Source organism: Periplaneta americana, chromosome 8 (assembly GCF_040183065.1).
Source record: "Periplaneta americana isolate PAMFEO1 chromosome 8, P.americana_PAMFEO1_priV1, whole genome shotgun sequence".
NCBI lineage: Eukaryota > Metazoa > Arthropoda > Insecta > Blattodea > Blattidae > Periplaneta > Periplaneta americana.
The window spans coordinates 178,244,217-178,258,875 of record NC_091124.1 but is presented as its reverse complement, the minus strand read 5'-3'; the positions used below and the strand labels follow the sequence as shown (position 1 = coordinate 178,258,875).

At 36.4% G+C, this 14,659-nt stretch overlaps 1 protein-coding gene across 9 annotated transcripts in view; it reads right to left on the bottom strand.

Annotated features, from left to right (window-relative positions):
• The window catches only part of DAAM (disheveled-associated activator of morphogenesis-like protein), a 1,051,518-nt gene that overhangs the window by 34,155 nt on the left and 1,002,704 nt on the right, over nucleotides 1-14,659 (bottom strand). For all 9 annotated transcript variants that reach the window (XM_069834114.1, XM_069834116.1, XM_069834117.1 and 6 more), the window contains 3 exons: nucleotides 12,331-12,463; nucleotides 5,234-5,360; nucleotides 725-922 (listed from right to left, as the gene is read on the bottom strand). In XM_069834114.1, coding sequence (XP_069690215.1) covers nucleotides 725-922; nucleotides 5,234-5,360; nucleotides 12,331-12,463 — 458 coding nt within the window. The remainder of the gene's footprint in view (nucleotides 1-724; nucleotides 923-5,233; nucleotides 5,361-12,330; nucleotides 12,464-14,659) is intronic.

Sequence of the window (14,659 nt, the reverse complement as noted above, 5' to 3'; positions counted from 1 at the left end):
GCACAGGCCCTCGTTGAACTTCCTAACCCATCTCCTCACCATTCCATCACTAATGGCATCATCACCATACACCTCACAAAGTTGACAATTAATGTCAGCTGGTTTGATGTTTCTCGCATTCAAAAAAAGGATAACAGACCGCATCTCACAGCCACTTTAAACATTTCAACTGATCACAACTAACCACACTCACGGACTGAAGCTCTGAAACTGCATGCACAGCTTGCCTGAGGACTGAAGAAGAAAACACGCATGCGCAAAATAATGATTGCAGTGATGCGACGGCTATAATTGAAAACGGAACTTGCTTTAAGAACACACATCGTAATAATTGTATGTCTAATTAAACGGTCATAATAAAATTTGGTATATAATACACATGTTAGTACCACTTATTTTAGCCTTTTCTTCCCATTTTATGTAAACCCTCTTTTAACGAAAACCCCTATTTAAGGAAAAAAAAAAAAGTAATCCCCCAGAGATTAGTTAAAAAGGGATTCTACTGTATCATTGTTGCTTAGATTTGTTGATAGTTAAAAGAAAATAAGTTCTACGGTTGGGTCACCATCTTGCTAGCATTTTGACTGACTATCATGTATAAAACATGGTATAAATAAATATTTTTTACAAAACAAATGAAAACTTAGTCATGACCTTATATTACAAAACTAAACCTTTCTAACCAGTTTAGTACCGGTATTCATTCTTATATCAGGACGCCTACCTTGGCATCATCAGGCAGACTCCCTGAGCTGACAAGCCTTTCCAAGCGATGCCTCTCTCCTCGTTCACAGTTGACTTGTCGGTCCAGCTCTGAGGCACGATATTCTAGTTCGGAAACCCGTTGCTTTGTCTCCAGATGAGCTGCAGTCTCTTTTTCTAGTCGCTCCTTCACTCGAGTCAAATTCGTTTCTATGTCCTCCTAAAGAATATAAACACAAAAAAAGCAATTACGCCCAAGAACATAAAAAAAGATAATACAAATAACAATAACTACAAAAATTCATCCGTGCTCTGTAGTTCTCTTGTTTTCTGAGACATGGCAGAACCTACGGCCAGATTTGAACTACTGACCTGAGCCGGACAGAAGGCTAATGACTTCCAGTGTGTGATGATTAAGGGTCAGTTTATACGATCGAGAAGGAAGTGAGTTATGGCCCTTTTTAATTGGTACTATCTCGGCATTTTTCCGGAGGGCTTGGGAAACCATGAAAAACCAAGTCAGGATAGCTGGCACTTGGGATCGAACACTAGGCCTCCTGGGCAGGGTTGCCAGATGTCCCGATTTTCATATAAAAGTCACGGGTCCCACTTCGATTCGAGGCAGGACGCAAAAAGTCTCTCCTTTAGAGAATTAACATCGCTTGAATAATGTTATCGTTACGTAGTAACTATTTTCTTCTATATATTGATGTACCGAAGTACATATGATATTTCCATGCAGATATTCTGCGTCATCATATGATGAAAGAGTGATGGAACGGAGAAAAAATTCTCTCCGGCGCCGGGATTTGAACCCGGGTTTTCAGCTCTACGTGCTGATGCTTTATCCACTAAGCCACGCCGGATATATGATGACGCAGAATATCTGCATGGAAATATCATATGTACTTCGGTACATCAATATATATGATATGCGTAATAAATCACTTTGTGATTTAAAGACGGCGCCCATACCGTCGGATCCCGGCCAACCAGTCACTCATTCGAGTGCACCTCTACACATGTATGGACTTCGGTCCTGCGTTCATAGACATCTATGACGTAGTGCAGAGGGCGGCCACTAGAGGGAACCCAAGAGATGGAGCTTAATCTGAGACGATTCTAACCGGCGTCGGGGTTGTATCCGGCGTGGCTTAATGGATAAAGCATCAGCACGTAGAGCTGAAAACCCGGGTTCAAATCCCGGCGCCGGAGAGAATTTTTCTCCGTTCCATCACTCTTTCATCATATTTTCTTCTAGGCCTAAATAATTACATTAAATTTCAATTAATTTTCTTAACAATGTAGGTTTGCACATTGGAAAAAAAACGAATATTTTGGCAAGTGTAAGGTTTCTAGCAGCGAATTCAGTGGTGAATATGTATGATATATCTAAATGTTTAAAAAGAGACGTTCATCAGAAATGCATGGGCACAGAGAATGGACAGAAGCTTGTTGAAAATGCTAAAGTTCAGTGTTGAAAATGTATACTGTATGTTAAATTATTGTTTGGAGCAGTAATATGCTAAGGCACAAACTAAATATGAATTTAGGTATAAATAAATGTTATCACTGTTATCAATTAATGAACATTGAAATTTAAATATTTTGTCACATGTGATGCCAGGCAGAGCTATTAAGTCATTTGAGTTAATAATTTGACATAACATATTATTTCCACAAGCCCTTCAGAAAGACGCCAGAGAAAGTGATGTAACTTACAGCCAGATAAATATTGTTTGTGCTTGGATAGCTGTATCTACAATGTATCTTTTATTCAAATCTAAATTTTGATATTCATATTACTTTCTTCAGATGCGGGATAATATTTTTTGTTTATTTATTTATTTTGTTTAGTCATGAAAATGTCAACTCTGCCAAAATTCATATCACTCTTTCTTTAAAACAAAACATAAGTACTATACAGGGTGTATCAAAAATACGTGTACAAACTTCAGGCATGGGTTCCTTACACCAAAAGAAGGAAAAAAGTTCATATGAACATATGTCCCATAATCCTTTGTTTCCCCGTTATTCATTTATTACTAAAAGTTTGCGTTCAACGGCCTTCGAGATCCAACCTCAAAACTTCATTTCTTTATGCACTCATTCATAGAAGGCTGTGACTCGTTGTATCAGAAATGGACTGCAGATGGCGAAGTGTTGCCATGGAGACTTGTTTACATGTGTCATTTGTCATTAGTCTGTCTTCAATGTTGCAATTGTGAACGTGGAGTGAGTTAACGTGTTTCGTTCAACCATGGCAGGACGATATTCATTTCGTGAGCAGGCTGACATCATTTTTATGTATGATCGCGCGAATGGTAATGGACGCGAGGCTGTACGGCTGTATCAGATGGCGTTTCCAGACCGAAGACAACCGAATCATCAAACCTTTGTTGCTGTGTATTGTCGCGTTGCTGAGACAGGAACCGTTGCACCACAGACTGGTGATCGAGGAAGACCAAAAGTTGTTCGTACGCCGAACCTCGAAGAAGACATTTTACACTGTGCCGAAGACGATCCAGATATCAGTACAAGACAATTGGCTGTGGCAACTGGTACATCACACAGTACAGCATGAAGCAGCTCTTGTATCCGTATCATATGCAACGTGTGCAGGGCCTTGCGCCTGCCGATTATCCACAACGGGAGAACTTTTGCCGATGGTTTCTAGCACAAATAGCCAATCCATTGTTTGTCTCATCAGTTTTCTTTACAGACGAGGCAACGTTTGGGAGAGATGGAATTACCAATTTCCACAATGAACACGTATGGGCAGATCGTAATCCTCGTGCTGTATTTCAGGCTAGACATCAGCAACAATTTAGGATTAATGTGTGGGCTGGAATTGTAGGTGACTGTCTGGTAGGTCCGTACGTTCTACCAGCACGTCTTACAGGTGCTATCTACAGGGACTTTATCCAAAACACTCTTCCAGAATTACTGCACGAAGATGTGCCTCTGAACATAAGACATAACATGTGGTTCATGCATGATGGGGCTCCAGCACATTTTAGTCACCTTGTTCGAGATACACTGACTGGTGTCTACCATGACAGATGGACAGGCAGAGGAGGACCAGTTCAATGGCCAGCACGTTCTCCCGACCTCAATCCTTTGGATTTTTATCTTTGGGGGCACCTTAAGCAATTGGTTTATGGAGCAGACATCCCGGATCAAGGAACTCTTCATCGACGTGTCATGGAAGCCTGCGAAACCATTTGACATCATCCCGGAGTATTTGAAAGGGTGCGACAGTCCATGATTCGACAAGTGCATGCATGTCTAGAAGCAAGAGGAGGACATTTCGAGCACTGGTTATGAGTTTTGTGTGTTGGCACATTATAAGTGTACCAATGTGTTGAACAGTTCCTAACGGGGAAACAAAGGATTATGGGACATATGTTCATATGAACTTTTTTCCTTCTTTTGGTGTAAGGAACCCATGCCTGAAGTTTGTACACGTATTTTTGATACACCCTGTATACGGTGAAAAAGGCTATCCCTCCTTGGTAGATGTAAAATCTGGCAACCCTGCTCCTGAGTACGAGGCAAGCGTGCTAACCACGACACCAGATGGGTATAACTGACTAGATATTACAGTTCTAGACAAGAACAACACAAAGACGTTTCTGACAGATTTAACTATCTCAAACATTACACTTCATAATCTTCATAAACAAAACAACTATAAAAATTATCGACTTAACTATTGAAATTGCACAACTTTGGAAAATACGTAATTATTGTTACAATATAGCTTTTTAATATTAATGCATCTGCATACCGAGGAAAGATATTTTAAATCTTTGTTCAGAAAGGACTGTTGGTTGGCATGCCTGTAATATGAACAGGTGAGAAAATATTTTGAAGTAATTCACAGTTAATGTTTCATTTAAAAACATTAAAGAGAAAATAAGCATCCAGTTACTGTTGTCGGAATATAACATGTAACCTTTTTTTAACATATCAGTAGTTATTACTGTAGTCAATGCATTAGAAATCTCGAGACATGATTATGTGCTGTATTAGCCCCATCTTCGTCATAGAGCTTCTACCGAAGTAATCTTGGCATGAATATTAGAAAATCCGTACCCAAATTATAGTACACAAAAATCATATTCCAAAGTCTTTGTACATCTTGATTACACAACTGCAGTTGCAGTTCTGAAGATGGCCGATAATAGGCTGAAACATGTTAACGAGGTAATATAAAATTTAACACGAGAAAGACACATAATACGTTTTCCAAAGTCTTTATTAAGAAGTACTGATTTGTATACCATTGACGACGACGATTACAATGACAATAAAAAAATAAATAATAATAATAATAATAATAATAATAATAATAATAACAATAATAATAATAATAACAACAATAATAATAACAACAACAACAATAATAACAACAACAACAATAATAACAACAACAACAACAATAACAACAACAACAATAATAACAACAACAATAATAATAACAACAACAACAACAAAATGAATGCGCGAACGTGTGCGTGTGTCATACCTTTTCTTGTGTCCGTAGGTCCAGTTCTTGTTCTTTCTTTGCAAGCTTTGTAGCAATGTCTATGTTCTCCCTCTCAAGTTCCTCAGCTTTATTTCTTGCAGCAACTAGTTCTTCCTCTTTCGCCAATCTGTAACAGCAGAAGTGGTATAATAAGAAACTAAATTTGCGGGTTAACTGGAATGGATGAATGTAACTTAAAGTAAAAGTAGGGCGTTAATCAGGTTCACAATTTATAATACCCATTAAAATTTAATAAAGTCAATTTATATCCGGAACACTTCGAGTAATAACATTTTACAAAAAACATTATTACTTCAAACAAATGTGTCTATATTTTATTATGACCGTAAGCATATTGCTTGTTAACAGATAGAAATCGCAACTATAGAACATGGGTTATCTATCTAAGAACTGCTTTTAAAGTTAAGATTTCAAAGGAAAGGTGTTCTGCAAGCATCATCTCACTCATTTATACTATATAAAACAAAACTAGCAAGATTTGTCTTGAAATTCTTCAAATAATGATTTTTAATTACAGTGAAACCTGTTCAAGACGGAAGTGACATGGTCCTCATTTTTTTTCCGTTGTGGACAGGTTTCCGTGTTATTCAGGTGTGAAGTTAAAATGGAATATTTTATCATTTGTATAAATGAAAAACAAAATGGCATGCTGCAAATAGTAAGAATTACAAAATATTCTGTTTAACACTACAGACATTAAATCAGCTTCCCGTCACTTACTGAATTCGTGAATGATCTTGATGAAAATCTCATTTCCTGTATAAATTTTATCGTAACTCACTCATTAAGCACTATAAAATTAATTAATTACACTAAATTTAATATCTAACACTATAATACTGTACTGGATATCACAGCACATTATTTAATTGGACTAGGAGCCTACAAGCCTTGAATTCTGGATTATCTAATTTCTTTGCCAGTTCAAGGGTTTTCTTTGCAGAATAGGTCCAGAAATTTGCACGATCTTTGAAAGGGCAAGAACAATCCACTTCCATAATAGTTAATTCATTTCTATGTAACCAGTTGTTTTCTGTTTCCTTTCATGTCACCATTATTGACCGCAAGCCATTCACTCATCATACGGCCTTTATTTTTGAAAGTGTTAAGTTACATCTGAGTTTTCCATTCATAAATTTCAACTTTATTTACCATATTCTTCGTTTCTCATTTTCCTCCATAACGTTTACTTCATCAATTAATGATAGTGCAGCATTTTTACGCAACTTTTTTTTATCACGAAATCACTACTTGCGTTCTACCCAGCTACGACAGTATACAGGAGTGAAGACTTGAACATCCTTGAAGGGACTCGTCTGCCTAGTCAATAGGGTAATAAAATTTATGATCACCAGGCCAACACACTCTCGCACCCTAAAAAATTTTACAAAGAAAACTTGTTTTTGTCTTACTGACCTACGTATTTCGTATATTCCTTGAAAGCACATACTGTTTCAAAATATAGTTTACATTAAAGTAGTGTGTCCAAAATTTTATTTCCGTTTTGAACAGTAGCAGACAGTTTCCGTTTCCGCGTTGGACAGTTTCCGTTTTATTCAGGAAAAATTACACATAATACATATGAATTTCGCAGGGACCAATAAATTGTTCCGAAATAGACAGGATTCCTGATTATTCAGGTTCCGATTCGAACAGGTTTCACTGTATTTGTAATTTTCTGGTTTTACTGCTTAAATATTTAACCTCTTGCTTCGTTTCATCAAATTTTCAGATGTTAATACTCTTGATATATTTGTTACTAACAACATTTAATGTTAAGTGTTTTATTTTTTATAACCATTGTATTAATGAATAATATATAACACTATACAGAAAAATAGTTCAGGAGGGCATACAAAGTCTATAGGTAGGCCTACTTCGTACTTTCCAAGTAATGATAGTGAACAGCAGTAGGAGTAAAGAATAGTTGGTTAGTAAACAGTGATAATGTTGGGGACAGTGCACTGTTAATATATTAACAGCACCGGTAATACTAAACCAGACCTGTAGTACTGTAGTAGTTGTTACGAAACAATACTAGTAATGGTAACAAATAACAAAAAATCACTCGTAAATAGTGGTAGGTAATAGTAGGATACAACAGCAGGGTAGTACACAACAATTTTATATGGTACTAATGTTTGCAAAATACCGAGACATGTACCGGTAATTCAACTAAAATGAATCTCCATCAAAGGCAGAATATGTATATTTCACTAATATGTAGAAAACTACTGGTACCAGATTAAAAAATAAACGCGTTAGTTTCAAGCACAATGAATAAGTATGTTTAAGACAGGGAAAAATTTAAATAATTGATTAAATGGCGATCTTACTCGTGTTAATTATGTAAGCATGCGTGGCTTACAGCTGTTTCGGTGTTACTTGACACCATCCTCAGAGCCTACTAGATCTCGGCGCTATCTCAACTTCACTGCCTGTTGTGTGGGTGCGTTTGTGTGATGAAGAATTGTGTCAAATAGTGTGCGTGTTCTGAAATTAATCTGTGTGTTTAGGATTTGATTGGGGTGTGTTTTAGTGTGTCTTTTTTCGATAGTCAGACGTTAGAATCATGACATTTATAATAAACCTATTAATTTTGACTACCAGTAATGATTTAAAGTTCTCTTCGGTTTTGGAACACAATATTGTGACCACATGCAATATTTTATCACGAGCCGCCACTGATAATAAATAGGTAGCAGTAGTGGTAGTATAGTAGACATGGTGGTATAGTAGTGATAGTAATGGCGATGGTGGTAGAAGTGGTATATTATTTGACGACGCTTTCAACTACAAAGGTTATTCTGTGTCGAAATTCAACATGGGAAAGCTATGAGACATTCAGAGCTAAAGTGGATCAAGTCTATGAGACGTAATTTTGAGATAACAGGACTTAAGTTAACTTTCATTTTGTTACGAGTTTGTCCGATAAGCAAGCTACAATAAAATAAAGTTTGAATGGGCCGTCAATGCTTATCATCTGTTTTTTATAAAGGTGTTACAATTTATTAATCACATGAACGTTTTAGGCACTTGTGTGTGCCATCTTCAGATATTTGAAAAGATACTACATATTAACATATTAACAATGCCATAATGGTTACACGTACTGTCGACATAACCATTATATGTAGACGTAAATGACCTTATTGCAATATACCCATTGTCAGTTAAAATAATTATAGCATACAATACTAAGTAAAACAATTAAAACAGTTAATTAAAGTATTATCCCTTCGTGATGGATTATAGTTTACATAATTAATTAATAAACATTTTAAATAAATAAAAGCTGACAGTTATGGCGATATCAGATGGAGTAAACTGACTTCAAATATCAAGTTAATTACCTAGTTGCACATTAATACCAGGTAAGGTAGATCTATATTAGAATAACAAGTAGAATGTGAGCTATAAATTACGTCTATTAGTCTAAGATCAATGTGAGCACTTCCCGACTTTCAATTTGAGCCAAGCCATCGTCGAGAGCATATCACAACCAGCTGTTGCACGTAAGTTACTTTCGCTTTCACATTTATCCATATTTGACAATCAAAAAACAACAACTTACAACGTTCCAATATTTCTGTGTTCACAGTATGCCAGGGTAATCTGAAAATCGGAAAGTGACAACGCGACATTGTAAGAAATTGTGAAAACTTAAGTCCGCAGATGAAAACAACATTATTGTACTAAAACACTTAATTACTGGAATCCATAATACACAAGTATCTTACACGCCATGATCAACTTTTCCAAGTGTTTATTATATGTGACAGTGAATGACATTAAGCAATCAGTGAACATGACCCATTAATAGGCGTAATTTATAGCTCACATTCTACTTGTTATTCTAATTAGATCTGCCTTACCTGGTATTGATGTGCAACTAGGTAATTAACTTGATATTTGAAGTCAGTTTATTCCATCTAATATCGCCATAACTGTCAGCTTTTATTTATTTAAAATGTTTATTAATTAATTATGGAAACTATAATCCATCACGAAGGGATAATGCTTTAATTAACTGTTTTTAATTGTTTTACTTAGTATTGTATGCTATAATTATTTTAACTGACAATGGGTATATTGCAATAAGGTCATTTATGTATACATATAATGGTTATGTCGACAGTACGTGTAACCATTATGGCATTGTTAATATGTAGTATCTTTTCCAACATCTGAAGATGGCACACACAAGTGCCGAAAACGTTCATGTGATTAATAAATTGTAACACCTTTACAAAAAACAGATAAGCATTGACGGCCCATTCAAACTTTATTTTATTAAGTTAATTTGCTCTAGTGAACTTTCTACCCGTGCTCAAGCAGGTACGCTACACATTAAATGAGAAAGATCTCTTCTAACGAAATAGAGTTAGGAAATGATCCCAGGATGGAGGCAACATTCCCTCGCTGAACCGCTATTCCAATGCGTTGACGAAGGAAATTGATGCATCTAGGATCGCCGGTACGGGACAGTAGGCGTGTACCAATTTGGGTGAGTAGATCTTTAGCGTCTCTACACCACGGACCAAAGGTCTCAACTGCAAAAGCGACGAAGATGTAATTTGATGTTAAATGTTCATATTTGCGGCGTTTAGCATGATAAGCGGATTCAGCAGCAGATCCGGCACAATTGACAGAAGATTTTAAATGGGAAAGGGCTAATGTATCTACACATGTAAAATCCCAGATGAGTGATTTACCTTTGGACCAAGGAATTAATGTCAAGCTGTCAGGTCGTTTACCATCCGACCGGCTAATACCAGATGGTTCAAGAAGAGTTGGAATGTCACAGGAGGTTAAAGATCTACTAATGATGTTATTAATAGCAGAATGCCTAGGAAGGCGGCCTTTACTTCTGGCACAGCTTAAGGCATGATGTCCAAAGGAATCCACAGTCTCTCCGCATATACATTGGTGTACATGGCAAATTTGCTCTAGTGGATTATCTAATTTCACTAGCAATAATTTTATTGCTCCATTCTCAAATTCTAGATTTATAAAACATAAACAATTGTTTTGTTAATTGACGCAACGCTTTGGTGACTTGATCCACTATGACTCAGAACATCGTGAACAAATGATCTGAGCCAAAAGTGACTGATGTCACCTACCGGCGAATGCTTGGAATTAAGACTTGATCCATCACTGCTCGGAAAAGATCCAACTTCAGATAATCAGAAAATGAATTAAATTCAATTTATGAAAAATTGTGACTTGATCCACTTTAGCTCTGAATGCCTCAATTATAGCCTACGAATTTTGCCTGGAATAGACCTTTTTTATGTATCTGTAAATCTACAACTTCCGACTTTACTTCCCTTCTGGAAGACGTCATGCTAAGGATTTTATCACTCAATAGTAGAGATTGTGGTGCTAGTAATACGAGGGAGAGTCAAAAAGTAACCTTATTGTAATTGTTTTATTAATTGAATACCTACAATAAGACTACAAACACTTCATCACTTTTCAACATAGTTCCCACTGCGTTCAATGCAAGTGTTCCTATTACAGTAGCATGAAAATTAATCCGAACAACGTAATTACTTATGCAAAAATATTCAAACGGGATAAAAAAAAAGGATCTAAGACATACCTCAGTAATCTATGTGGCCTCCCTTGTTCCTAATAACAGCTCTGAGACGATTTGGCATGGATTCCACTAATTTCCCACAAATATTCTTCATTTCTTCATCGCGAAACCATACACCAATGAGGGCAGAAATCATCTTCTCCTTTGTAGAACAATCCATTTTTTGTATTCTTCTTTTGCAAATTGACCACAAGTTCTCAATGGGGTTGGTGTCTGGTGAGTTGCCTGGCCAGGGGAGTACCTGAATATTCTTCTTGTTGAAGAATTCTGTAGTTTTTCGAGACGTATGGCATGGTGCCAGGTCTTGTTGGAACACACCTCTGCCATCCGGAAATGATTTTTGCAGCTGGGGTACGATTCTGGTTTCCAATAAGTGAATATATTTGTGAGAATTCATCATTCCCTTGATAGGTATTAATGTGTAAAACAACCCCAAAACATCACTTTAGGGGGGTATTTGGGTGCTTGTTGGAGATGAGCTGCTGTTACTTTTTCGGATCCTTTCCGTACGTAAGAAACAAAGTGGCCAGTGGACCTCGAAATGAGACTCATCGGAAAAAAGTACATTCTTCCAGTCATTCACTGTCCAGTGTTGATGTAATTTTGCCCACATTAAGCATTTTTTGCACATAACAGGGGTTAGCAGTTGCTTCTTAATAGGCTTACGAGCCCTTCGTCCAGCTTCCAAAAGCCTACGCTGCACTGTTGTGACGTGAATATTCGCCCCAGTGGTAGCCATTAACTCGCGGGTTAAGTCGACAGCAGTTAGTCTAGGATTTAATTTACTTTTCCTGACAATTAAACGATCATCTGCAGGTGAAGTCTTCCTTTTCCGGCCACAGTTTCCTTTTTTCTGGGGTGTGATGGATCCAGTCTCCCTGTATCGTTTTATGATCGAATTAACAGTAGCCAAACCGATGTGACATTCTGCAGCAATTTGCCTCTGTGTCATAGAAGAATGCTCTGCTAATGTTTTAATTTTAGACCGTTTTCGTGGAGTTGTATCCATTTGTGAAGACGACAGAATGTACACAGGATTGCAGTATTAAGTCTTCAACACAACTGAAATGCTTATAAGTACAAAACGACAGGCAAAATGTCACATATTATAAAAAAAATAATAACGACAGACCTTCAACAGTGGAATACACGTACTATAGATGTCAATTAAAGCGGTATGAGCAGCTGTGAGGCCAACAATGACAGAAAATGTAAAAATATGTCGTGTTCGGATTAATTTGCACGCTAGTGTATACTAATGTTGAAAACTGATTAAGTGTTTGTAGTGTTATTGTACATATTCAATTAATAAAACAATTATTAACGTTACTTTTTGACTTTCTCTCGTATTAGTAGTAGTGCTAGTGACAGTGATAGGAGCAGAAGCAGCAGTATCAAGTAGTAGTAGTATACCCTAGTGTGGTACTAGCAAAGTTAACTTCGGAAAATATGAGTACAGTATTGTACTTACAGGTGAACCAGTTCCTTCACATTTATTTTAAGTGGAGACACGTCGGGGTTTTCCCCACTTTCGCTCTGCAAGATGATCTGCTGGACAACTCGATCAAACAACAACCAATGCTGAGGATGTGCCCCATAATCCACTGTAGACACAAACGAATTAAAAGAATATCAATAAAGAGTCGACAATGATTAAATATGGTCCTCACTCCTCAATGTGGTAAAAATTTGACTTGTTATTATGCCATTTCAATTGTTTTTAAAGTGGTAATGTCACTTACTCCACATATTTGTTTTCAAAGTCTCAATTTTATATTTTTAAAATAATTGACTATTATTACCAGACGCAAATTACTTACATTAAGGGGTTTGTTTTGAAGAATATCTTTTAATCTAGCAACGATATTTTCATAAGCTTTTGAAAGACCAAACCAAACATTATTATGGTCTAAAATATTTTTATTATCATTATTAATCGTCCTTCTTAAATAAGAGAAGAGGTAAAAAAATTAGGTTCCAAGCTGCAATACATCTTCTATGTATAAAGCAACTTTTATTGTAGTGTATATGCAGAATGCTTAGGAAAATATTTGGGGCTAAGAGGGATGAAGTTACAGGAGAATGGAGAAAGTTACACAACACAGAACTGCATGCATTGTATTCTTCACCTGACATAATTAGGAACATTAAATCCAGACGTTTGAGATGGGCAGGGCATGTAGCAAATTCAGAAATACTTATAGTGTGTTAGTTGGGAGGCCAGAGGAAAAAAGACCTTTGGGTAGGTAGAGACATAGATGGGAGGATAATATAAAAATGAATTTGAGGGAGTGGGATATGATTGTAGGGACTGGATTAATCTTGCTCAGGATAGGGACTGATGGCAGGCTTATGTGAGAGCGGCAATGAACATCTGGGTTTCTTGAAAGCAATAAGTAACTACGCTCTCACTCTTTGATGCTTGCTGTCCATACATATCTTAATTTTGTGTGTTATTCTCAGCTGAATTATTACCAGTCTCGTATATTTATTTATTTTTTTTACTTGGTTATTTAGCGACGCTATATGAACTACGAGATTATTTAACATCGATTATTTAACGTCACTCATTACGAATGAAAACATGAACACTCTTATTATTATATTTAATCTTTGACATAAAGAAATAAAAAATAATAAAACTTCGTCCCTATTCACCCCATTTTACGGTATTTCATACGTTATTAAATGTCATTTCAATTACAGTAGAACTTGGTTATAGCGACCTCGTTTTGTGCAACACCTTGCCTATAACGTCAAATATTCTGTGGTCCCAACTAATTCCCCATAAGACATATGCTTTCCTACCTTGCTTAATACGACAAACGTATATGCGTCTACCTCGCATATAACGTCATTTTCAACCTCAGTTTGGAATACAATTTTCTAAGAACCAAAGTATTTTAAGAAATATTTTGCTGAAATCTGGCAAATCCTTTACTGTTCCCTTCTATCATAGACCTCTGGAATGCAGGCAGATTCCCCATCCCATTGTAACCTGCCCAAATTCATGCGGTATTAATGGTACCTGTATGCGGTCAGTTTCGACAGAAAGTTTTCACTAAGTGCACGCATTTTAACGCAGTATGGCCACTAAAAGAAGTGAATGACACTTCAGAAGCCATTAGAATTATGAACATTTCTATGAAGCTAGGAGAAGGAGCAGAGAAATTGCAACTGAAATAATGAACATAGAATTTAATTTAGAAAGTGTATATTGGACAAGTAGGAGACAACAGAGTAAAATGACTGATTACTTCACTCCTCAGTAAATAAGTTTGGTGAGTAATGAACAAACTGTTTTAATACAGAATACTGTATTTATAATTGTACATGTATTTTATTGTGTTCATGGTATGCTTAAAAGTGAATACATAAATCTAAAATAAGCCTAATTATGTTTATTATTTTTCATTTTCCACCTCACTAGACTGATAATACTAATCTCGGTTACTACGACACTCGTTTATAACAACATAATTTTCAAGGTCCCTTGGATGTCGTTATAACCAAGTTCTACTGTATAAGTTTTTCTCATGTGATTTTTTTCCTCCAAAACCCCACACCCCCATAAAAACGTATGAATGAAGTTTTGCTGTATATCTTTATGGACATAAGAACCTTAGGCTTTGACTTCCTTTTGCGTCAAGTTTGGAGATAACTCTGGATTAGATAGCAAAATAACCTTTTAAGACTTTGACAAGCAAATAAAATACAGTGAAACCTGCCTTTACGGTCACTTCATTTAAACGGCCACCTGGCCAAAAGGCCAATTTTCTCTGGAACTAATTGGATTTTCC